This window comes from Psammomys obesus, unplaced genomic scaffold (assembly GCF_907164565.1).
Source record: "Psammomys obesus unplaced genomic scaffold, mPsaObe1.curated_primary_1811, whole genome shotgun sequence".
NCBI classification, from domain to species: domain Eukaryota; kingdom Metazoa; phylum Chordata; class Mammalia; order Rodentia; family Muridae; genus Psammomys; species Psammomys obesus.
In genome coordinates, this window is record NW_026586383.1 from 5321429 (window position 1) to 5342174 (window position 20746).

General features: G+C 45.5%; 1 protein-coding gene across 1 annotated transcript in view; it reads left to right on the forward strand.

Moving 5' to 3' along the window:
• The window catches only part of Gadl1 (glutamate decarboxylase like 1), a 138602-nt gene that overhangs the window by 55689 nt on the left and 62167 nt on the right, over positions 1 to 20746 (forward strand). Inside the window, exons 12-13 of the mRNA XM_055601547.1 lie at positions 14603 to 14820; positions 19809 to 19823. Of these exons, the coding sequence (XP_055457522.1) occupies positions 14603 to 14820; positions 19809 to 19823 (233 nt within the window). The remainder of the gene's footprint in view (positions 1 to 14602; positions 14821 to 19808; positions 19824 to 20746) is intronic.

Sequence of the window (20746 nt, forward strand, 5' to 3'; positions counted from 1 at the left end):
CACACACACACACACACACACACACACACACACACACACACACACACAGTACTGCACTGGAACCCAGGCCTTTAACCAGGCTCAACTGCTCTACAATGGAAACACACCCCAAGCCTTCTTGTTAATTAAAGACAGTGTGTCTGATTTCATGTAGGTTTTTTTTTTTTTTTTTTTTTTTTTTAAACAGAACTCTAAAACATGCAGCCCGTGAGTTGAATTTTGCCATTGGGTAGCCATGAACATTCGTTTGAACATGGCGCGTGGCTACCTGCTTAGTGCAGTTGCAGGCTGTAGTCTTTGTGACAAAAACCAGAGGCCTTTGAGTATCTGTTGCTGACAGCATGTCTGCCTCTCAGCCATCGGAGGAGAAAGCTTTGCCTGATTCTTTGCATCTTAGTTTGAACCGGGAAATTGTTGTGGAAAATGGGTTACTAATATTTGTTATTAAACCATATAATTATTTTGGCATTTACAAGTAACCTGCTGCCATATCAGTGAAAGACACAGGCCTGACGAGTGTTTCATAAGCCTTATTTCATCTGGGGCTGGGCAGATATGAACTCCCTAAATTACCTTGTTGTCTCCTAGCCCCATACCCCATGCCATTTGCTCTAATCATTTCTATCTGGGCTACTTCCCATCCAAAATGATATAAATACCAGTACATGCTTTCCAGCTGGGCTCCAGCCACGATGACCCTCAGAGCAAATTCCTCCCACCCACATGGTTCTTCTTCATGATAACCCATGGTGATATCTGATTTCTTTTCCTCTCTCATATCTGTCTCCCCTTCCCATGATCCTTGTGTCCTCCAAGCCCATGAAATTTGGCTCCTCATTTCTGCCCTGCCCAGGTGTGTAGGCATTTATTCAGCCAATCAGGGATAATTTGGTGACAAGGATTACAAGTGTCATTTTTGGTTTCGTCAAGTGTCTGATCCTAAAAGACAGCAAGCAGACCTCAGGGAGCAAAAGAATCAACATTAGAATATATAGCACTATATAGCACCAGACCAACCCCCAACAGGAAATCCTGGGATTAAAAATTTCTCGATGGGTCTCAGCCTGTACATCTTGGGGCCCAGAAAAGCCTCTGCTTGGGCAGCCCTGGCCTGCAAAACCTAAATAAATCCTTGTATCTTATAGAACCAAGTACAGTACATTTCCACGGCAGAGGAAGGCACTATGGTTAACCGGGGTGAGAACTGATTAAGTTAGCTGGGCAGGGGCAGCAGGAATACCATTTGCTCTACCCAAAGTCAAGAGTAAGTAAGTCATATGTAAAATATGTGAACGCATAGATTTTTTACTGTCTGAACAAATGTCTGCTCATATTATAGAAAATTCTTGGTCACTTCAGCAATTCCTGCATTTTATCGTAAGTCTATGGGGAAAAAAATGTTTTTTTTTTTTTTTCTCCTTGATGCTTTTGGTCCTAGCTAAAGGTTTTTACCATAGTCTCTCTCTCTCTCTCTCTCTTTCTCTATGATTCATTTTATTTGTTTGTTTGCTTGGAGACAGTGTCTGCTATAGCCCAGGTTGTCCTGGAACACCCCACATAGTTGAGGAAGACCTTGAACTTGAGATCTTCCTGCCCCATGTCACAAGTGTTAGGTTTATAGGTCAGTGCCACCTTGCCTGGCGGTTAATGTGAGGAGGAGATTTAAACTCACATCTCCAGCCTCTGTGATTCATTTTAAAATGATCACTCAGGGTGCTGTGAAGTAAGAATCCTCACAGCTATACTGACATCAACAGTTTTCAATGACGAACAAGAAAATCACATTTCAGAAATTGCCTTCCCGCCTTGCATTTTTCACTTTCATAAACTCATTCTCCTGCCTCAGAGACCAGGCCTCCAGAGGATGCTCAGCCTCCAAGAAATGTAGGCCAGAGGCCTTGCTGGGGAAATGTGTAAAAATCCTCTGTGAGAAGGAGCCATGCCCTTGTTAGCAGCATTCAAACGAGCCGGAGACACAGGCTGCTTTCATTTGATACTGTGCTCTCCGTGTGGAATCTTCTAGCATCAATGCCAAGCAGCATACTTGTTTCCTGTCAGTTCTGTCCAATTTGAAAGAGAGCAGCTCCCCGAATGCCTGTCCACCTATTTCAGACAGATGCAATTAATCCATCTAGAGTGAAGAAAGATGTCTGATGTTAATAAATTTTTGTTTCCAGGCGTTCTTTTAAACATGTCACCAATAATCAAAATATTCCCAGGATGGGGCTGTGGCACGGTGTCATTATCCTCAATTACAGATGAGTGAAAATGTGATATGATGAAGCAAAGGGATCCAGCTGACAGTTATGCCATAAATATCCAGGGTTCAGGGCACCGTTCTTGCTGTGCGTGGGTAGCCGGGTTACCACATGCAACAAGAAACCAGAACATCATCCCTGCGTTCAGGCCCCGCTCTATGTGCCTTTCAGGTGCAGGCATCACTCCGGGCTCCGCTGTATTTTCCATCACATTCCTTGACCTTCCCCTTTATCCTCTTCTTCTTCCCCTTTCCTCTCACCCACCATCTTACCTTCCTCCCCCTTTGCCTTCTTTTCCTTCCCAATCCTGCCATGTTATAAGCTGCCTCGTGAATTGTGCAACAAAATAGGGTGAACTGTAATGGTTAAACATCATCTTGACTGAATTTGGAACCTCCAAGGAGGCAAACCTCTGTGTGTATCTGTGAGGACATTTCCAGAGAGGCTTAGCTGAGGAGGAAGGCCCCTGCTGCCGAATGCTTAAATTTGAGTGACATCATGGGTGGGATCCCAGACTGTGTAAAAAAGGGAAAGGCAGAAGCCGGCTGAGCTCTCACATGCATCCCTTTCTTTTTCCTAACTATGGGTGCAATGTCCTCAGCGTCCCAGTGCTACCGCCGCCGTGCCTTTGCAGACATGATGGACTGAGTCTCTTCAAACCACGAGCCTAATAAACTGCTCTCGTCCTTCAGACGCTTGTGTCAGGGTATTTGGCCAGAGCAGTGAAAGAAGTCACTGGCAGGCTAAGTCAGCACAGCCAGAGGAATCACAGGATGTCAGGGACGGAAGCCATCGGGGCTGGGAAGAAGATCACAGTTCCCGTGTGCAGAGTTCAGTAAGCAGAGTCACTCCCATCTGTGCCACTTCTAGCTGCTCAGCACAAGCCACTGTTCTATACATCGTAAGAACAGCAAATCCCGACTCTGGATGGCATGTGTGCTGCTGGCTTCGTTTGTGTAAGAGCTCTGAGCTATAACCTGCAGACCTGTGTCTCTCAGAGCTCAGAGCTTATCTTCCTCCTGAGGAAGATTCCAGCAAGATCCATATACTATCTGTCTGAGTACAGGGAAGGATGTGCTCATACATGCTCATGTGCTCACACACACACACACACACACACACACACACACACACACACACCAGAGAATAGGCACTAATAGCACAAAAAGTAGTCACATTAAAAACTCTGGTTTCATGTTCTCGTGAAGATTCAACATCTCGTAGCTGACTCTAGACCCAACATGAACTTGACATCATGCTGATTCAAACTTCTAGGACAGGACTTTATTTTTTTTTCTCCATTTTGTGTTGCATATGTGTGTGTGTGTGAGCACATGCATGTCGGTTCACATGCATGTATGTGTATATAGAAACCCAAGAATAACATTAGGAGTCATCCCCTCCCCTTATTCTTTGAGGCAGGATCGCTCCATCAAATCCAGAGCTCACTGGTGAGGTTGGTATCACTAGTCACGTTGTTCTGGGGCTAGGGTTACAGACAGCTCAGCATGCCTTCATGGCATTTATGTGGGTTCTGGGGATCTGAGGTCGGCTCCTCACACTTGCAGGGTAAGAGCTTTGGCCCCTGAGCCATCGCTGCTGTCCCACTTCAGGACTTTTCAACGTGACTCTAAGACCTGTCAAAAGAGTGGCTTCTGGCAAGGATCGACTGGGAGCTGTGACGACGACGACGACGACGATGATAACAATAAACATGACCCTTCGTACCATGGGAAATTCAGAATTTTTTTGGTGCCGATAAAACCTTTGCATTGGCATTTGTAAAAAATAGAATGGGTGATCTTAATGTTACCCGAAGTTAAGCCCCATTGTACCAACTAGTCTTGAGCTATAGAGTCAGTGATGAGAGACACCAGCTTGTCTTATTTTTCCTTTAATGAACGGAACAAAACAGGATGGAACAGAAAACCCCAGGGTGCGTTCGCTACCACAGGGAAGTGTGCTATTCTGTGAGATATGTGTTTTAGCGTGTGTCTATGAGGGTAGGTGCTGTGTCCATCTGTGATTAAAAATAATTCCTTATGGGGTTTGTCATCAGAACTTGAAAAGCGCCATTTTAGATTATCATTAACAGAGAGGCCGTGTGGATAGACACCCAGGGGAAACTGGAAACTCCCTCTGCTCTGAAAGAAGGCCAAGAAGGGCTATTTTTACATGCCAGCACGGTGGAAGCTGGGCTGCTGAGTGAGCCCTGAGTGATCCCTGCACGATCAAATGTCTCCCTATTTACAGAAGCACTTACACAGGCTCCAGGAACGGAGTCTAACTTCCCTGTCTCCTGTAGGCACTGTGTCATGGTTTCAAATTACTAAATTACATTTCTTAAAAATATCTTCATTCTCAAGTGAGCTCCAGCTAACCCTTGGGTAGGGAGGTTTAAGGGAGACTTGTGCTTCAGGAGAAAATGTAGGATTTCAGCCTGTGCTCTGTTAACTCTCCGAAAATCCCTGTGGGAAAACTTAGCAATGCTTCCTGTAAGGAAAAGGGGTGGGGTGGGCTTCGTGGAACAGAAAGCACCCAACAGTCTATAATGCTTGATGGTTTCCACAGACATCAGACTGACTCAGCCATGTGATGCCGGGTCATATGTTGGCAGTACACAAACCCTATCATGAGTCAGAAAACTGTGTCTCCCCTTCTGCTCCCCTTCCCCCTTACTGCTCCTATCTCCCTCTTCCTCTTCCCTCCCTTCCTTACTCTTCACTTGCCCTCATTTCTTCCTTCTTTCTTCCCCTCTCTTCTCCCTCTCTCCTCTCTTCTCCTCCCCTCCCCCTTTCCTGGCTAAGAAACCCATACCCTGAAGGGTTCTGTTTCTGGGAACCATTTTGCTGTGAGGCTGCTGTAGGGACCTGAGAGGGAAGGATCCAGAGTCAAGAGGGAAAAGACTCAGTCCTTGGGGGCTGCATCCAGTAGACTATTGGACTAATCAGGGGCCAATCAGAGGGTCCTGCAGAGCTAAGACCACTGTAGCCACAAAGCATGCAGTCATCTTTCCTGCCCTGGCACCCAGAGCTGAAGGGACAGTCGTTCAAATCATGTTCAGAGCACACTGAAAAAGAGAAACCAGATTCAGGTTCCAAAAGCAGCTTGAGTTCTCAAGAGGCTGTCGACCCAGAGACTGAAGAGGGAAGACAAAGATTCGTGTTAAAGCTTTCTTGCATAGCATCATGAATTAAACCCTCATACAACAGTCCTTCTCTGACCACTATGCAGTTAGTGAAGTTTTATCTACTAACGAAAGTGGGAGGGAAAGCCCCATGTTGCCAGACACTGCACACATGTGCACTGGACACTTTCTGCAATCAGCTTAAACAAGCAAATCCTGAGCCAGGTTGGTGAAGGCTGACAGCACAGGTACATTGTGAGTGGCTATGGCTGACAGGAAGGAAAGGAGAGGTTGGAAAGGTGAGGTGATAATTCACCCACCTGTGTAACAACCCACAGAGTGGAGTGGCAGATTGTTCACCAGCAGAGGGTCCTACGGATGAGAGCCATGGCCCAGAAATGCATCAAAAGTGTGGGAAGAGGAGATTCCCCCAAAGGTGACCCAACAGAAAAGTGCATCAGGATGAGGACACAGGCAAGCTCAGTGACAAAGTTTAGTTACTTACAAACTTACAGAAAAATTAGATTCAGTTCTAGAAGACTTTAACATTTACTGTGACATAATGAAAGGAAGCGTGGACTAGCAGAAAGAAAAGAATGAATTAAATAGATACATCTCCCAAAAGAGAGGAAAATGAAAGGTGTCTGACCAAAGGACTTGTGGGAAATGGATGATGTCCATCCCTGGGATGGAGATGGGGATTGAAGGAGATGCAGACTCTGCATGAGCCTAGAACATGCCACCTGGCTGCTCAAGAGTTGAAGGTTCTTAACTGCAGAGTTCAGGAGGCTCACACCCCAGCGTGTCATTAACATACATGACACTAGGAAAAGAAGTTGCACAGAACAGAGGCAGGAGAATTGCTTTAAAATGCATTGTGACTTACTAGAGGGAAATTATTTCTATACCTGTGTTTTGTGTCTGTATGAATTCATGTGTGTGTGGCTGCACTTGGGTGGGCGTGGGCATTCGAATGTCCATGCTTTCATGGAGTCAACCTTCAGTGTCTACCCCTGTTACCATCCACCTTGTTTCATTTCTTGTTTTACAACAGGACCTTTTACCTTCACCTGGTTCTACCTGTTTGTCTAAACTGGTTGACCAGCAAGACCCAGGAATCCATCTCCCCAGAGCTGCGATTACCAACCCACACCATCATGCCTGGTGATTTTACATGGGTGTTGGAGATGAAAGCTCAGGTCTTCGTGCTTGTGTAGCATGTTCTTTACTGATGAGGCATCTCCCCAGCCTGTATACATGTTTTATAGACAGAAAGCTTAAGATGTCCTGGTTTCAGAAGACAGAGAGGGCTCTGCTCCCGATTTCTTGTGTAATTCAACAATGTCTGCTCAGACAAGGATGGTAGATTCCTAAAATGTGCTGTGCTTATGTAAGAGGTTACATGCGTTGGATCAAAACAAGCAGTCTGCTGTGTTCCCCCGTTTTTTGACACACCCCTATTGTAACCAGAGATGGTAGGGTAAAAACCAGGCCTCAGACAGCTCCAAGAAGCTGGACTTAACCATGCATTCTTAGTCCAAGACTAAAGAACCTGGTGCCATGAACAGCAGAGGACGATGTAGTCAGTGTGGCCACACTGGGATCCAGTCACCCTACATGATCTGTAGGTTTAAACGGAGGAAAGAATTAGGGCAGGAGGCAAGAGGTATGCAAATAAAGAGTACTGGTCAAGATGTAGTTCCACCCTGTCAACCCAGCCGAGGTCCTTATTGGTTGGTTGGGAGTACAGAGTGGTTCTCAGAAGGTCAAAATGCCTCTTCCAAAGTGAGACTTTGAAGTTATGGATTATTACCCCCAGCCGGCGGGTGAAGGGTGCCTGTCCCAAAGGTCCCAAAGATTCTCCCTCCCTGGGGGAACCCAAGGTGACTCAAGAGGCAAGGTTTGGGGCAATAGCTTATCTCTGTTTCTTCAGCCAAAGAGACAAACATGAAGGCAGAATGGCCAGGATTTCATCTGCTTCTGTGTTTGCCTGTGGGTCCAACTGAGGAGTTGATGCTCTTTAACCAAAGCAGCTTCCTATGAGTCTGTTCGTCCATGTCAGTGTGAACAGATGTTTCCAAGTAACCTGTGTTTCAGTACTGAAACTGTGCCTTGATTCCCACATCATCCATTCATTTATTCATCCATCCAGCGATCCATCCATTCATCCATTCACTCATTCATTCTCTCCACCCCTTTCCCTCACTGGGATACCTCTCCACTGTCCCCCACATTTTCTGATAACCCACTAAGTACAATTAGTGCTGTTCTGATTTGTATGGGAGTAAAGCTATCCGCTGGAAGATGGAAAAATACCAGTGTCTACAGAAGAAAAATAAGAATTATTATTCTCCCTACTCCAGCATCTATCAATGGCCAGCAACTCATTATATGACGGCTTGGAGAGCACCTCCCCCATCTGTGCCAGAATTTTGGCTGTTTTGATCTTGTGGCTATCCAGCCATAGCTAGAGCTACTTCACAGTGTGGTAGCCACTGCATTTCACAGCTCTCCTCCACATTCTGCTCTTCCTGGATGATGTTCTGGGTGAACACCCAGCCTTTCTTCCACTGCAGGCTGAATTTTGTTTCATACATTCCATCATAAAATATCAGTTTGAGTACCTGGTACCACCCTGGGGTTGTGTGCCCAGGATCCTGGCACCATAGTATAAGTTGCATAAAAAAATACACAATTTTGAAATGAAGTAATTACTATGAAGATGATTAATATACCCATGTCCTAAAAAATTCAGAAAAAAACTTGTTTGCATGTCAACAATGGTGGCCTGGGACAGAATATGAGGAAAGCAGTAGGAATGAATTGCTGGTAGCTTTTGTTTGGCAAGATAAAGTGATGATTGCTGAAGAGTTATGAAACAGGAAGGTGTGCACGTGGAACACAGAATTTTGACTTCAAGTAGTCTGTGTGAGGTCTGTGGAGTACTCCCACAATCCCAGCACTCAGGAAGGCAGAGGAAAACAAATCTCTGTGAGTTCAAGGCCAGCCTGGTCTACAAAGTGAGTCAAGGACAGCCAAGACTACACGGAGAAACCCCATCTCAAAAAACCAAAGATCAAAAACTGAAAACCAAACCAAACCAGAACAAAACAGAAAGTCTGTGTGGTCAATGCTGGGAAAGAGACAGCTAAATTAGATGCTTGCCATGGAAGTCAAGGTGGCTTGGGTGACCCGGGCTGAGCTGTGCTTTTGAGGATATCCTGAAATATCACAGATACAAGCATGATTTCCACATGTACTTGACCATCCACTGTTTAAGCCGCAGAAGGCAATGAACTAAGAGGCAAGCCTCAAACCAAGCTGCCTTGGTTGGAACTCCAACTCAGAGACACATGATCTAGGGTATTTAAATTTAAATGCCACCATCTGCACAGCGTCTGAATAAATAGTCTGACTTCAGTAAATGTCAGCTCTGCTTCTGGTTATCAAATGTGCTAGACTGGGCATTGGGACAGAGTGAAAATGAACTTTGAACTCTGTTCTCCTGCTTATCTTTACTGTGTAATCTATTCTGAGCCCTTTGCAGACAAAAGGGCCTGACTCTTCCACTAAATGTTTCCCAGGCATCCTTGCAGATCGGCGTCTGGCTAGATTTGACCAGTAGAAGGTTCAGATAAGATGTTAAAGGTGGGAGAGGCCATGTCCCTCTATCCCTGTGATATTAAAGAGAACAGAAGTCGGGCAACCACAAGTTAAAAACAAAATGAAGTACCAGGGAAGATGGCTCAGTGGGTAAGAGCACTTGCTGCACAGCATGAGAGCATGAGTTCATGCCAGCCCTTGTAAACAGCCAGGTGTGGAGGAGGGCACAGACAGCTGAATTGCGGCAGCTTGGTGGCCTTCAGTACAGTGCTACTGTCGGTGAGAGATCCGGTCTCAAGGGAATGAAGAGACAGGGGATGAAGGACCCCCAGCTTGCTCACCCAGCTCTGTATACCTGTGCACAGGCACACATTGCCTTAGTTAAGGTTTTAATTGCTACTATGAAATACCACGACCAAAATCAACTTGTGGATGAGAGTGCTCATTTTCTTATACTTCCACATCACAGTTCTTCATCGAAAGCAAGAGCTGATGCAGAGGCCATGGAGGGGTGCTGCTTACTGGCCTGCTTCTGCTGGCTTCCTCAGCCTCCTTTCTTGGACCACCAGCCCAGGGGTGGCTGCACTCAAGTCAAACATTAATTAAGAAAATGCTCTACTGTCTTCTCGCTCTCACTCTCCCCAGGTCTGATCTCCACCCTCTTAACTCTCTGCTCTCCCTCTCCTACCTTGTTTCCTCTCTTCACCCACTACTCCTGTCTATTCTATCTCCCCTTCTGAGTGAGATTTATGCATCCTCCCTTGGATCCTCTGTTACTTATCTTCTGTGGGTCTATGCCTTGTTGTATGCTTCTCCTGTACTATATGGCTAAAATCCACTTATAAGTGACTACACACCATGTGTGTCTCTCTGGGTCTGGGTTACTTCACTCAGGATGATCTTTTTCTAGTTCCATCCATTTGCCTGCAAACTTCATGATTTCTTTGTTTTTAATAGCTCAGTAGTATTCCATTGTGTAAATGTGCCACAGTTTCTTTATCCATTCTTCAGTTGAGGGGCATCTAGCTTGTTTCCAGATTCTGGCTATAGTGAATAAAGCTGCTGTGAACATAGTTGAGCAAGTGTCCTTGTGGTATGGTGGAACATCTTGTCTTTTTGGTATATACTCAGGAGAGGTGTAACTGGATCTTGAGGTAAAGCTATTCCCAGTTTTATGAGAAAGCATCAGATTTTATTTCCAAAGTGATTGTACAAGTTTACACTTCCACTAGCAATGGAGTGGGGGTTCTGCTTTCTCCACACCCTAACCCGCATGGGCTGTTGCTTGAGATTTTGATCTTAGCCATTGTGACTGGTGTGAAATAGAATCTCAGAGTCGTTTTGATTTGCATTTCCCTGATGACTAAGGAAGTTGAACATTTCTTTAAGTGCTTCTCTACCATTCGAGATTACTCTGAAGGCCTGCAGAAAAAAGAGAAACTAAGGGTGGGAACATCTGTGAAAAGCTGGAGACCTAAGTCAAGGTAGGCTTTTGGGAGGATATGAGGGGTACTAAAGCACAGACTCCTCGTAGCAGAGGCTATTTTGAAGATGGCACCAGTAACTAGACTAGTCTTTTAGAAGAGGGAGGGGAACACCAACCCACAAAAACTTCGACCCAAAATTTTCCCTGCTTGTAGAGCAGAGACTGAGGGAATGCCCAGCCAAAGCCTGGCATAACCAAAGACCCACCCTATCAGAGACCGCCAGCCTTCTGACACTATGAAGGATACTCTGCTAAACTTTCAGACAGGAGCCTGGTAAAGTTGTCTTCTGAGAGGTGCTACCTGGCATCACCTCAAAAAAGTTGCTGAGACTCACAGCCAAACATTGGGCATTGTGTAGGGAGTCTTGTGGGAAAGTGGGAGGAAAGACAAAAGGTCCTGGAGGTGACAGGAGCTCCACAAGAAGACCAACAGAGCCAACTAGCCAGGGCTGAGAGGGGCTTGCTGAGAGTAAAGCAACAACCATGCACAAACTGGATCTAGGACCCTGCAAAGATGTAGCAGATGTTGCAACTTAGGCCTCATGTGGGTCCTATAGTAAGGGAAGTGGGGGCTGCATCAGACATGGACTCACCAGCTTTTTGATCACTTCCCCCTGGTAGGACTGTCCTGATGCAACTTGATGAGCTGGGGTAGATTGAAAAGGGGAGGGAGAAGGGACAGAGGCAGGGCAGGGTGGGACTGGGAGGGGAGAAGGGATAGGGGTACAGCAAGGGTGTAAAGTGAATTTGAAAAAGTTGTGTGTTTTTTTTTTTTTTTTTTTTTTAAATAAATGCCCTACAGGCTTGCCTACCTTATAGAGGCATATTCTCAATGAGGCTTCTTCCCTTTAGCTTGCTCTGGCTTGTATCAAGTTGATATAAAACTAGCCAGTACACAAATCCATAGCACTCATATACACAATAAACAAATAATATAATAAAATAAAACACAGAAGGCTTTCAGGAACCAGTTCCTTAGGGAAAGAAGATCTTGTCAGAGAAATGGGATTAATGCTGAACACAGAGCGACTCAGGAGAAGGTCTGCAGACACACAGCATGCAAAGGGGCAGGGAAGAAAACATTAGCAACCGAAGGCCAACAAGTTAACTAGACTTTACATTCTTAGGTAAAGAGAAAAGGATGAAGAATCCGTTTGACAACATGGGTGGTCCAAAAGCAGGGGCAGGACCTTCTCTCTAGGCTGACTCAGGCCAGATTCTTATTGCAATAGACAATACAGCCCCACCAAGATGGAGGCGGCTGTGGGGCCTAGTAGGGCGTGGGAAAGCTGACTGAGAGCGCAGCTGAGGCGAGAGCCTTTGTCAGCGGTGCCAGGATCAGACGGGCCTCTCCTGAACTGTCCATCCTCTGCAGACAGCTTCTCCTCATGATCACAGGTCTGCCTAAGCCACCCCACTTCCGAGGCTGGCTGCTGACTTCCTGTTATGAATGGGACTCGCACAGGTGACAATAGATGAAGAGTAAGGAATGCCATGCTGTGGCTGGGTAGATGCCTTAAGTCAAATCTATACAAATTCCCATTTGACTGGGCTTTCTTCGCTTGCCACGTTGTAGGTGCTAGTACCTTGTCTAATCATTCTTAAGGACAATTTGATTTAATATCCTAAGTTTAGCAACTGACATTCTCTCAGTATTCTTGTGGCTAGATTAATATTACCAGTCTATTCCACTCTGCTAGCGCCAAGGGTGTGAATATGAACATTTGAACAAAGCCCTTCTGATCATTAGCATCATAGGAAGTAAGGAATTTTTTTTTAATGCTGACTTTTGCTATGTCTATTCCAAAATGTCATTTCCCTTGGAGATAGGAGTCTCTCCTCCTGGTTGAAGCATGTCCTGAAACTAATAATTATCCCATCCATTTATTAAAGAGATGAATCATTTCATTTATTTTTGATGACTAAATCTCAAGCCTTCAATGATTTTTTTTTAAATGAAATTTTCCCAGGCAGGAGGATTTCTCTGAGCAATCAAGTTAACTGTGCCACTGCTAAAGGACCACCACTTTCTTGCTCTGTTCCCTTGTTCCTTCTCTTTTGCATTTACCTGTGGCCATGTAGATTGTCTTCTGAAATGGTTGCTCACCATTTCAGTCACTCATATCAGCCCCCAAAGTTTGCATGAGACACGGCCAACATTCATTGTTCTTTGTTGTGTGTATGCGTATGCTTGTATTGTGTGTGCAAATGTGTTCTTGTGTGCAGTAGTTGTGTGAATGTGCACATGCATGTGTGAGAGAGAGAGACAGACACAGAGAAACACAGAGAGAAACAAACAGACAAACAGAGACTGAGGCAGAGAGATAGAAAAAGAGACAGACAGACAGACAGAGAGCTAGAGACAGAGAGCACATGCATGTGGAAGCCAAGGGCCAGCCTTGGTATTCATGCCTCAGGCACTTTCCACCTTCTTTGTTTCCTCAGGATCTCTCCCATTTATCTGGATCTTGCCGATTGGGCTAGCCTGGCTGGCCAGTGGCCCAAGATTCACTGTCTTTCCCCAGTGCTGCTGTTATGTATGCATACCTGCCTATTTTTAAAGCTTTGCTTTTTTACTTGCTTTATTTATGTACATACATGCATGCCTGTAAGTGTTTATGTGTAACATGTGCTTGAAGGAACCAGTGGAGGCCAGAAAGAGCATTGGATCCCTTGGAACTTTAGAGTGGTTGTCCAGCGCCACAGGGGTTCCGGGAAAATAAGCACGATCCACTGCAAGGGCAGCAAACACACTCAAAAACCCTGTCTCCAGCCCCGGCTTTGTTGTTTTTAACACGGGTTCTAGAAATTGAGCTCAGGTCTTCATGCTTATGTGGAAAGCACTTTATAGTAATTGAGCCATCTCCCCAGCACCCAGAGTTCATTGGTTTTGAGATTCCTTTCAGATCATTCATGGTTGATAAAGGCAACTTCGAGGTCATAGTGGGAGGAAGAAGTGTGCTCCCACTTTTGTGCTGGCCCATGCATGCTCCGTCGTGAAAACATATGCAGTGGCCTTTTGATGTCATATCATCAGAATGAAGTTGCTGTAGGAACACAAGCCACGTTTCCCGACCGTTGCAGTGTGGAGATTACTCGTGATGTGGGGACAGGACAGCAGCAGAGCCAACAGACACAGCCAAATATGAGCCAAATGGAATGGACCAGTGGGGAAGCTGGGGTGGAGAGAGAAAGTTTGGGAGGGGACCTGATGGAAGGCAAGCCCTGAATGAAGAGCAGGAACCATGTATAGGGTCATTGAAGTTTAGAGCTCACATTTAAAAGGCACATATTCTACTGGTTTATAGATGATGTAAAACAGAGTCAAGTGCAAACCGAATGTCTGAGCTTGTACATTGGACCTGATCCGGTGGAGAGCAGTCAGAGGAGGGGAGCGGAGGGCCCTCCTAAGGACTCTGAGGAAGTTGTGGGGCTGTGGGTGGGTGACCAGCTTGTGTGAACTCCTGATAATAAAGGCAGCGTAGTTTCCGTTCAAGCAACAGGTGACGATGGCCAAATGATGACAGCGGAATCAGTTGTCATTGATTACCAAGTGAGAAGCCACCAGTCCAGACATGGAAATAGAATTTGGTTGCAAATAAACTCAGGATGAAACAAACAAAAGAGCAATGGTGGCTGACACTTTGGGATGATAAAACATTGGTTTGATTTTATGTAATTCTTCCACTGGATTAGCTCTTCCCTCAAGCTTTTAATCCCCAGGTTACTGACACATCTGGATGTTTCGTGTGGGTACCTGTTGAAAAGAAGGGGATTTTAAAGCTTAGGGTTTGCCTGTGAAATGCTACCATGGATGAAGATTTTGCTTTCTCTCGGAGGAGGTTTGAGTGACTTGGAGATTTATTTCTTTTAGGAGACCGAGATCTCGCTATTGTAGAGATGGAGCCTTTGCTCCTCTTAGCCCCTTGCAGACCTTGGTGACCCTAGGAGGGTCTTCCTTACACCGTCTGCTCCTGGATGAACCCTGGGTCCCACCTTAGGCACACAACTGTATCCAACCCTGAGCAGTGCGTGCCTCTGGCACATGCAGCAGAATGTCAGGCAGGGTTTGCTTCTGCGCTTAAAAGTGAACGGGCCTGGACTCTCATGTTTTTTTCTTTTTCAAAGGATCTCCTTAAGAAGTGCTACTCTGCCAAAGCGACCTACTTGTTCCAGCAGGATAAATTCTATGATGTCAGCTACGACACAGGCGACAAATCCATCCAGTGTAGCAGGAGACCTGACGCGTTCAAGTTCTGGATGACTTGGAAGGCCCTGGGCACACTAGGACTGGAAGAGAGAGTTAATCGTGCCTTTGCGCTGTCTAGGTACATGCATGCATATGTGTGCGTGCACGGGTGCGTGCGTGCACGGGTGCGTGCGTGCATGGGTGTGTGCTTGCATATGCGTGTGTGCTAGTGTTAGTGTTAGAAAGACCTAATACGATTAGCATTGGTAGAGTCTATACATACTCTTTACTTCTGAGTTCCTTCTTGCACACAATAAGAGTTTCCTTAGTGCCTATGGAAAGGCACCATGTCTTAGAAGTGTGAACAGAGGAATCCTACTACGCTCCCTTAGCCACTGAGAGACCTCAGATGAGAGAGCAGAATAAATGAAATATAATAAAAAATCGTGGAAAGCCAGAAGGGAGGCATATACCTGTAACCACAGCATGCAGGATGCGGAGGCAGCAGAGTGTCTGGGAGTTTAAGACCAGCTGTGGTTGTATAGAAAGATCCTGCCTTTAGAAATTAGCCTTTCCCAATATGGATTTTTTTTTTCCTCAAAGAACTCAAAACTTCTTCATCCTACATTGTATCAAACAGCGGAGTCTGGTTATGCTGAGTATGTGGAGAGCATAGTTTCCACCTCTTCCTGTTGTGCTTTGAAAGCCTGTTACTAAGCACAACAGAAAAACCAGTTTAGTTTTTGTTGTTATTGTTGTTTTTATTTAAAACATGGTTCCACTACGTAGCCCTGGCTGTCCTAGAACTCACCCTGTAAACCAGGCTGACCTTGAACCTAGAGAGATCTACCTCTCTTCGCCTTCTGAGCGTGGGATTAAAGCAGTGTGCCACCACTGGGGGCAGAATGGACCAATTGAAAACATAGTGGTACCATTTTCCTGCTGTGTGGCTTGGAAAAGTGTGTGGACTCCGTGCACCTCAGTTTTACCCCCACAAAATAACAATAATGGAAAATATTTAAACAGTTTTGAAGATGTTATTTCTTTTCATTTTATGTGTATGAGTGTTTGCCGCATGTATGTATATGCACTGTGTGTGGAGTGGCCACAGAGGCCGGAGCTCAACCACAGGGGCAGGAAGGGCCCTCTACCCGGACAGATAAGAGTTGGCGCTTTGAGAAGTCAGGAGTCGTCAGTTCATTCAGGTGATCATTCCTTAGGAAGTACTTACAGGACTGGCGAGGTGGCTTGGTGGTTAAGCGTACTGGCTGTTCTTCCAGAAGACATAGGTCCATTCCCAGCAGCCACGGGGCAGCTCACAAGGCCAGCAACTCCAGTTTCAGAAGATCCGACACCTTCTTCCAGCCTCTGAAGGAACCAGGCACACATGTGATAAACAGACATACATGTAGGCAAAGCACATAAGCACATAAAAGAATAAAAGGGAATTCGCTCAGATCCTGGACATACAGTCATGTATTGCTATGGGTGTGTCCAATGCGTGATACACAACTCTTAGCACAAAGAGAATAAGAAACCATTCACTTATGGTGAAATGTCAGTGACTGGCACTCTGGAACACAGATTAAGTTTCCACCCTAATACTTATTCCACCACAGTATCAAGCAGAGCAAGTGCAGTCAAAAAGAAAGCCATAAGTCAAGACATTTACCAAATACCTTTGCTGGAATCTCAGGTGGTCAGATTATAACAAGGCAGTGAAAACCTCCCTCTAGGTTTCAGAGGTTATCTGAGGAGAGTCTAGCTTTTGGGTTGGTGAAAGCAGCAGTCTGTTAAAAATACATTCTAAATATTTTATCTAAGAGTCAAAGTGGTCTTAGGTCAGAGGTGGGCAGTTATCATGGCCAGCATAGCTGTAAGCAATAGGGGGTGGGGGTTGGAAAAGAGGGTAATGGACACAGCACTCTGGTTTCATTTCAGAAATGAATAATTTTTATCTTCTTATATTACTATTTACATACAGTTTAACTAGTTGCTAAAGATAGCTCTGCAAGCAAACAGTCTCCTGAACCCCTTTATCTGAATTTCTTCTCTGCCCTTCCCTTTGGTCTTGTTTGCTGGTGAGGACATTCCTCCTGAGACATGCCTGCAGCTTTCTGCTGTCATGTAGCCACATCTCTGGAGGATCTGTGTCTCAGAAAGGAACTTCAGACCAGCCGGACCCCAACAGGCAATGAATGGCTCTTAGGATTAAGGGTAGCCCAAGCAGACTGGAGAGATAGCTCAGTGGTTAAGCACTTCTAGCACAAGCCTGAGGACTCAAGTTGGGGTCCTCAAAACCTATGTACAGCCAGATGTGGTAATTAGTGCACAGCTGTAATCCTCGTGCCCTGCAGGAGAGATGGGAGGCAGAGACAAGAGAGCCCTGATGTGCAACCAGGCAGAGGTAGTGAAGAACAATAAAGACGTCTGTGTCTCAAATGATGTGGAAGGTGAGGACCAGTACCCAGGGAGTCCTCTGACCTTGACACTCGAGTGGCCATACCGAGACGTGTGGCCTTGACTTCAGCAGGGTGTCAGACACCTAGACTTATAAGAGGATTTGCTGAGTTGGCTGCAGAGATGGCTCAGTGGTTAAGAGTGCTCACTACTTTTGCAGAGGACCCTGGTTCGGTTCCCAGCACTCATGGTAGCTTCCAACCAGCTGTAATTCCAGTTCTGGGGGCTCTGATACCTTCTTCTGACCTCCTGTGAGTTCCTGCGCACACACAGCACACATAAAACCTAATACTTAAATGTTTAAAACCTGTTGAACCTTGGGAGGAACGTGCTTTCTCTAAAGATGGGATTAATGTGCCCCTGCTAGATGTACGGAGACAGTGATCCAGCAATGAGAACAGGAGACAATTTGTAATAAATATTCATACCTACCCATTAAATTAAAATAAAAGGCAGGAAGCTCTGTCCTGGTTCTTATTTTCTTGTACTATTTAAACGTGGCAGGATGTGGTGTTATTTTGCCAAAGCCTCTAAGTGATTCAATGACAGGTGTCTTGAAATAAGGCAAGATATAAATATTTGATGATGGTATTTATTCTGAAGTTAATATTCATCTCAAGGTGGACTGGAGTTTATAGTCTAAGGATACTTTCTCATTCTTTCAGACGCAGTATCACAGGAGGATAAATGTTAACATTTCAATTCAATTCAACAAATCCTTATTGTTTGTAAACGTTTGTCAAGTTGAATTGAGTGGAATTAACATTTCAGTGAAAAGCGCTGCAGGCTCTGTGACCTATATTTAAATATTTGAGAAAAACAACCTTCTGCTTTCATGCTGTTATTCACAATGCGTTTTTGTACCCCTCATCTTTCCACACTTTTGATGGACAACAATATATTCCTGGGGTCATCAAAGGTCACATTATCCTTCTGTGCCCAATGCCAAGAGAAGGGACAGAAATCTTTTAACAACCTCCTTCTGAAGGACTGTGAAATGATGAGCTTGGGGAACGTTTCTCTAGGATTAAGAGTCTTAGAATCCTACTCTAATTTCTTTCTGAACTTACTGATTGGCTTGTAGCCATGTTTTTAGAAAAGGGTTGAATATTATCTCAATTCTGGTGTCTGTTCTTTTGCTGTGAACCATGAGGTTAAAGTCAGATAGACAGGCTCTCAGGAGAAAAATTCCAATTAACACTGTCTACCTTTGTCTTAGGTTTACTGTTGCTGTAAAGAGACACCATGACCAAGGCAGCTTATAAAAGAAAGCATTTAATTGGGGGCATGCTTACAGTTTCACAGGGTTAGTCCATGATCATCATAGCTGGGAACACAGAAGTAGTCAGATGGAGAAGCATGGTGCTGGAGCAGAAGTTGAGAGTTCACATCTGATCCAAAAGTAGGAGGTAGGGATTGTGCAGGACTAGGCTTGGCATAGCTTTTGCAACCTTAAACCCACCCCTGGTGATATACTTCTACAACAAGGCCACACCCCCTAATACTTCCCAAACACTTCAGCCAACCAGAAACCAGACATTTAAATGCACGAGCCTATGTGGGCCATTCTCATATGTCACCACTGTAGTAACTGAGTTGGGTCTGCAGAATCTCTTTCACCCAGCAGCGGGTTTTCACCAGCCCTCACAAACTGGTGCCAGAACTAGCTGATGATAAGAGTCAGATTACCTGCTTCAATCACAGGATTGCAGTTCTGATATTGTTTGTCCCTAAGACCAGGGAAATTCAGTCTGCAGTTTACCAGAGATCACCCACATTCAAAAAGCTCTGCCTCTTGCCATTTCTGCTCAGAGTCAACTGTTCTGCCTCCAGGAGGAATTAACTTCCCCCATAGATTGCTGCTGTGCTCAGCAGGGTGGGCCTGATAGGGGATTGGAACTGAGGATGTGCATGCATTGTAAACATCCAGGTAAAGTGAAGATATCATCTCTCAGGTCCTTTTCAGGTGTCTTACTGAAGACCTGTGCATCATTTCCCTGCCTAGGCCATCCAGAATCATCCTAAATTCATAGAACCCCTCTTCCACATTCCTGATCCTAAGCAAAGCTCCATTCTGAAATGGGTATGCTTACCAGAAGATGGAAGAAGCAGATGTGTTTAGACCACCATCCAAATGATTCTCCCTCCTTCCCTGCCAGAGCAAGAGAAGCTATGTTCTCCTACATTTTTATTTACTCTTTGATAATTTCACACACATGTACAATGTATTTGTTTATATTCATCTCACACATACTCCCTCCAATTCCTCTCTGATCTCTGCCACATCCCCCTCCCAACTTCATGTCCCCCTGTTTTGTTTTGTTTTGTTTTGTCTGTTGCCCCTCTGAGTCCAGATAGTGCTGCCCACATAGGCATAGGCATGGAACTAGTCCCTGGAGAGAGGTCTACCAACCAGGGCCACACCCCTAAAGAAAACTGATTCCTTCCTCTCTAGCAGCCATCAACTCTCTCAGTTAGGAGTGGGGGCTCCTGTGGCCCTTCCTCATCCATGCTGTAATGTGGGCTGGCTTTATTTTGTACAGGCAGCCACAGCTGCTGTGTCTCCTTGAGTGTGAGAGCCAGGTCTGCTTAGAAGACAGTTTTATGCCAGTCCTCCTGACGTGTGGAAAAGCAGACGTGGTTGAGAGGTGAAGGACCCTGATCATGTGTGCTGTCAGAATCTAGTAAGAAGAGAAGGGGGCCAGTGCTCCGGTTTCTACTGCTCTCCATGTGACCCTCTCGTTCCACCTGGGAGCACAGCATTTCTCTCAAGAAGTAGCAAGGATTCAAAATTCCTTCTGATTGGGTTGTTAAGGAATCAGTGGGTCCAAAGCTGGATGCACTGAGTGGTCATAATTGAAAGCCTGAGTGGGAAGGTAGATGGCAGTTAACATCACTTCTTCTGGGGCTGGGAGATGGCGAGGTAGGAAAACCGTTGGCTCTAAAAGAGTGAGAACTCGAGTTTGGATCCCCACTTACCCACATCAAATGTCAGTGTAAGGCTGGAGAGGTAGAACAACGTTAAAAGTGCTTGCTGGTCTTGTAGAGAACCACAGCTCTACTCCTAGCACCCTTGTGAGGCAGTTCACAAATGCCTTTAGCTTCAGGGGATCTGGCGCCCTCTTCTGGCCTTCATGGATACCCACACCCACATGCACATACCACACACAGACACATAACATTTTTAAAAAGAAATGAACAGAGCCAGGTGCACTGGCAGTTCCTGTAATCACAGGGCTGAGGGCTCTGGGACAGAAGCGTCCCTGTAATTACTGCTGGCCAGGTAGTCTAGGTGAATCAGTGACTCCAGGCTTACTGAGAGATTCTGTCCCAAAAAATAAGGTGATGAAAACACACAGTGTTACCCTCTTACCTCTGCATGCACACACAGGCATATCACACACACACACACACACACACACACACACACACACACACACACACGGAGTGTGGGAGGGAGGAAGGGGAAAGGAGAAGAGGGAGGGGAAGAGGGGGGAAATGAATGTGAGCAGTGGGTGACCGTACTTCTGAAACCTGGAAAAGCCGGGCCTGATTTCATACCCAGGCCCACCTGTTGCGGAGAGCTCCTTCTAGGCCTTTGTTGCGGCATTCTAGTTAAATGG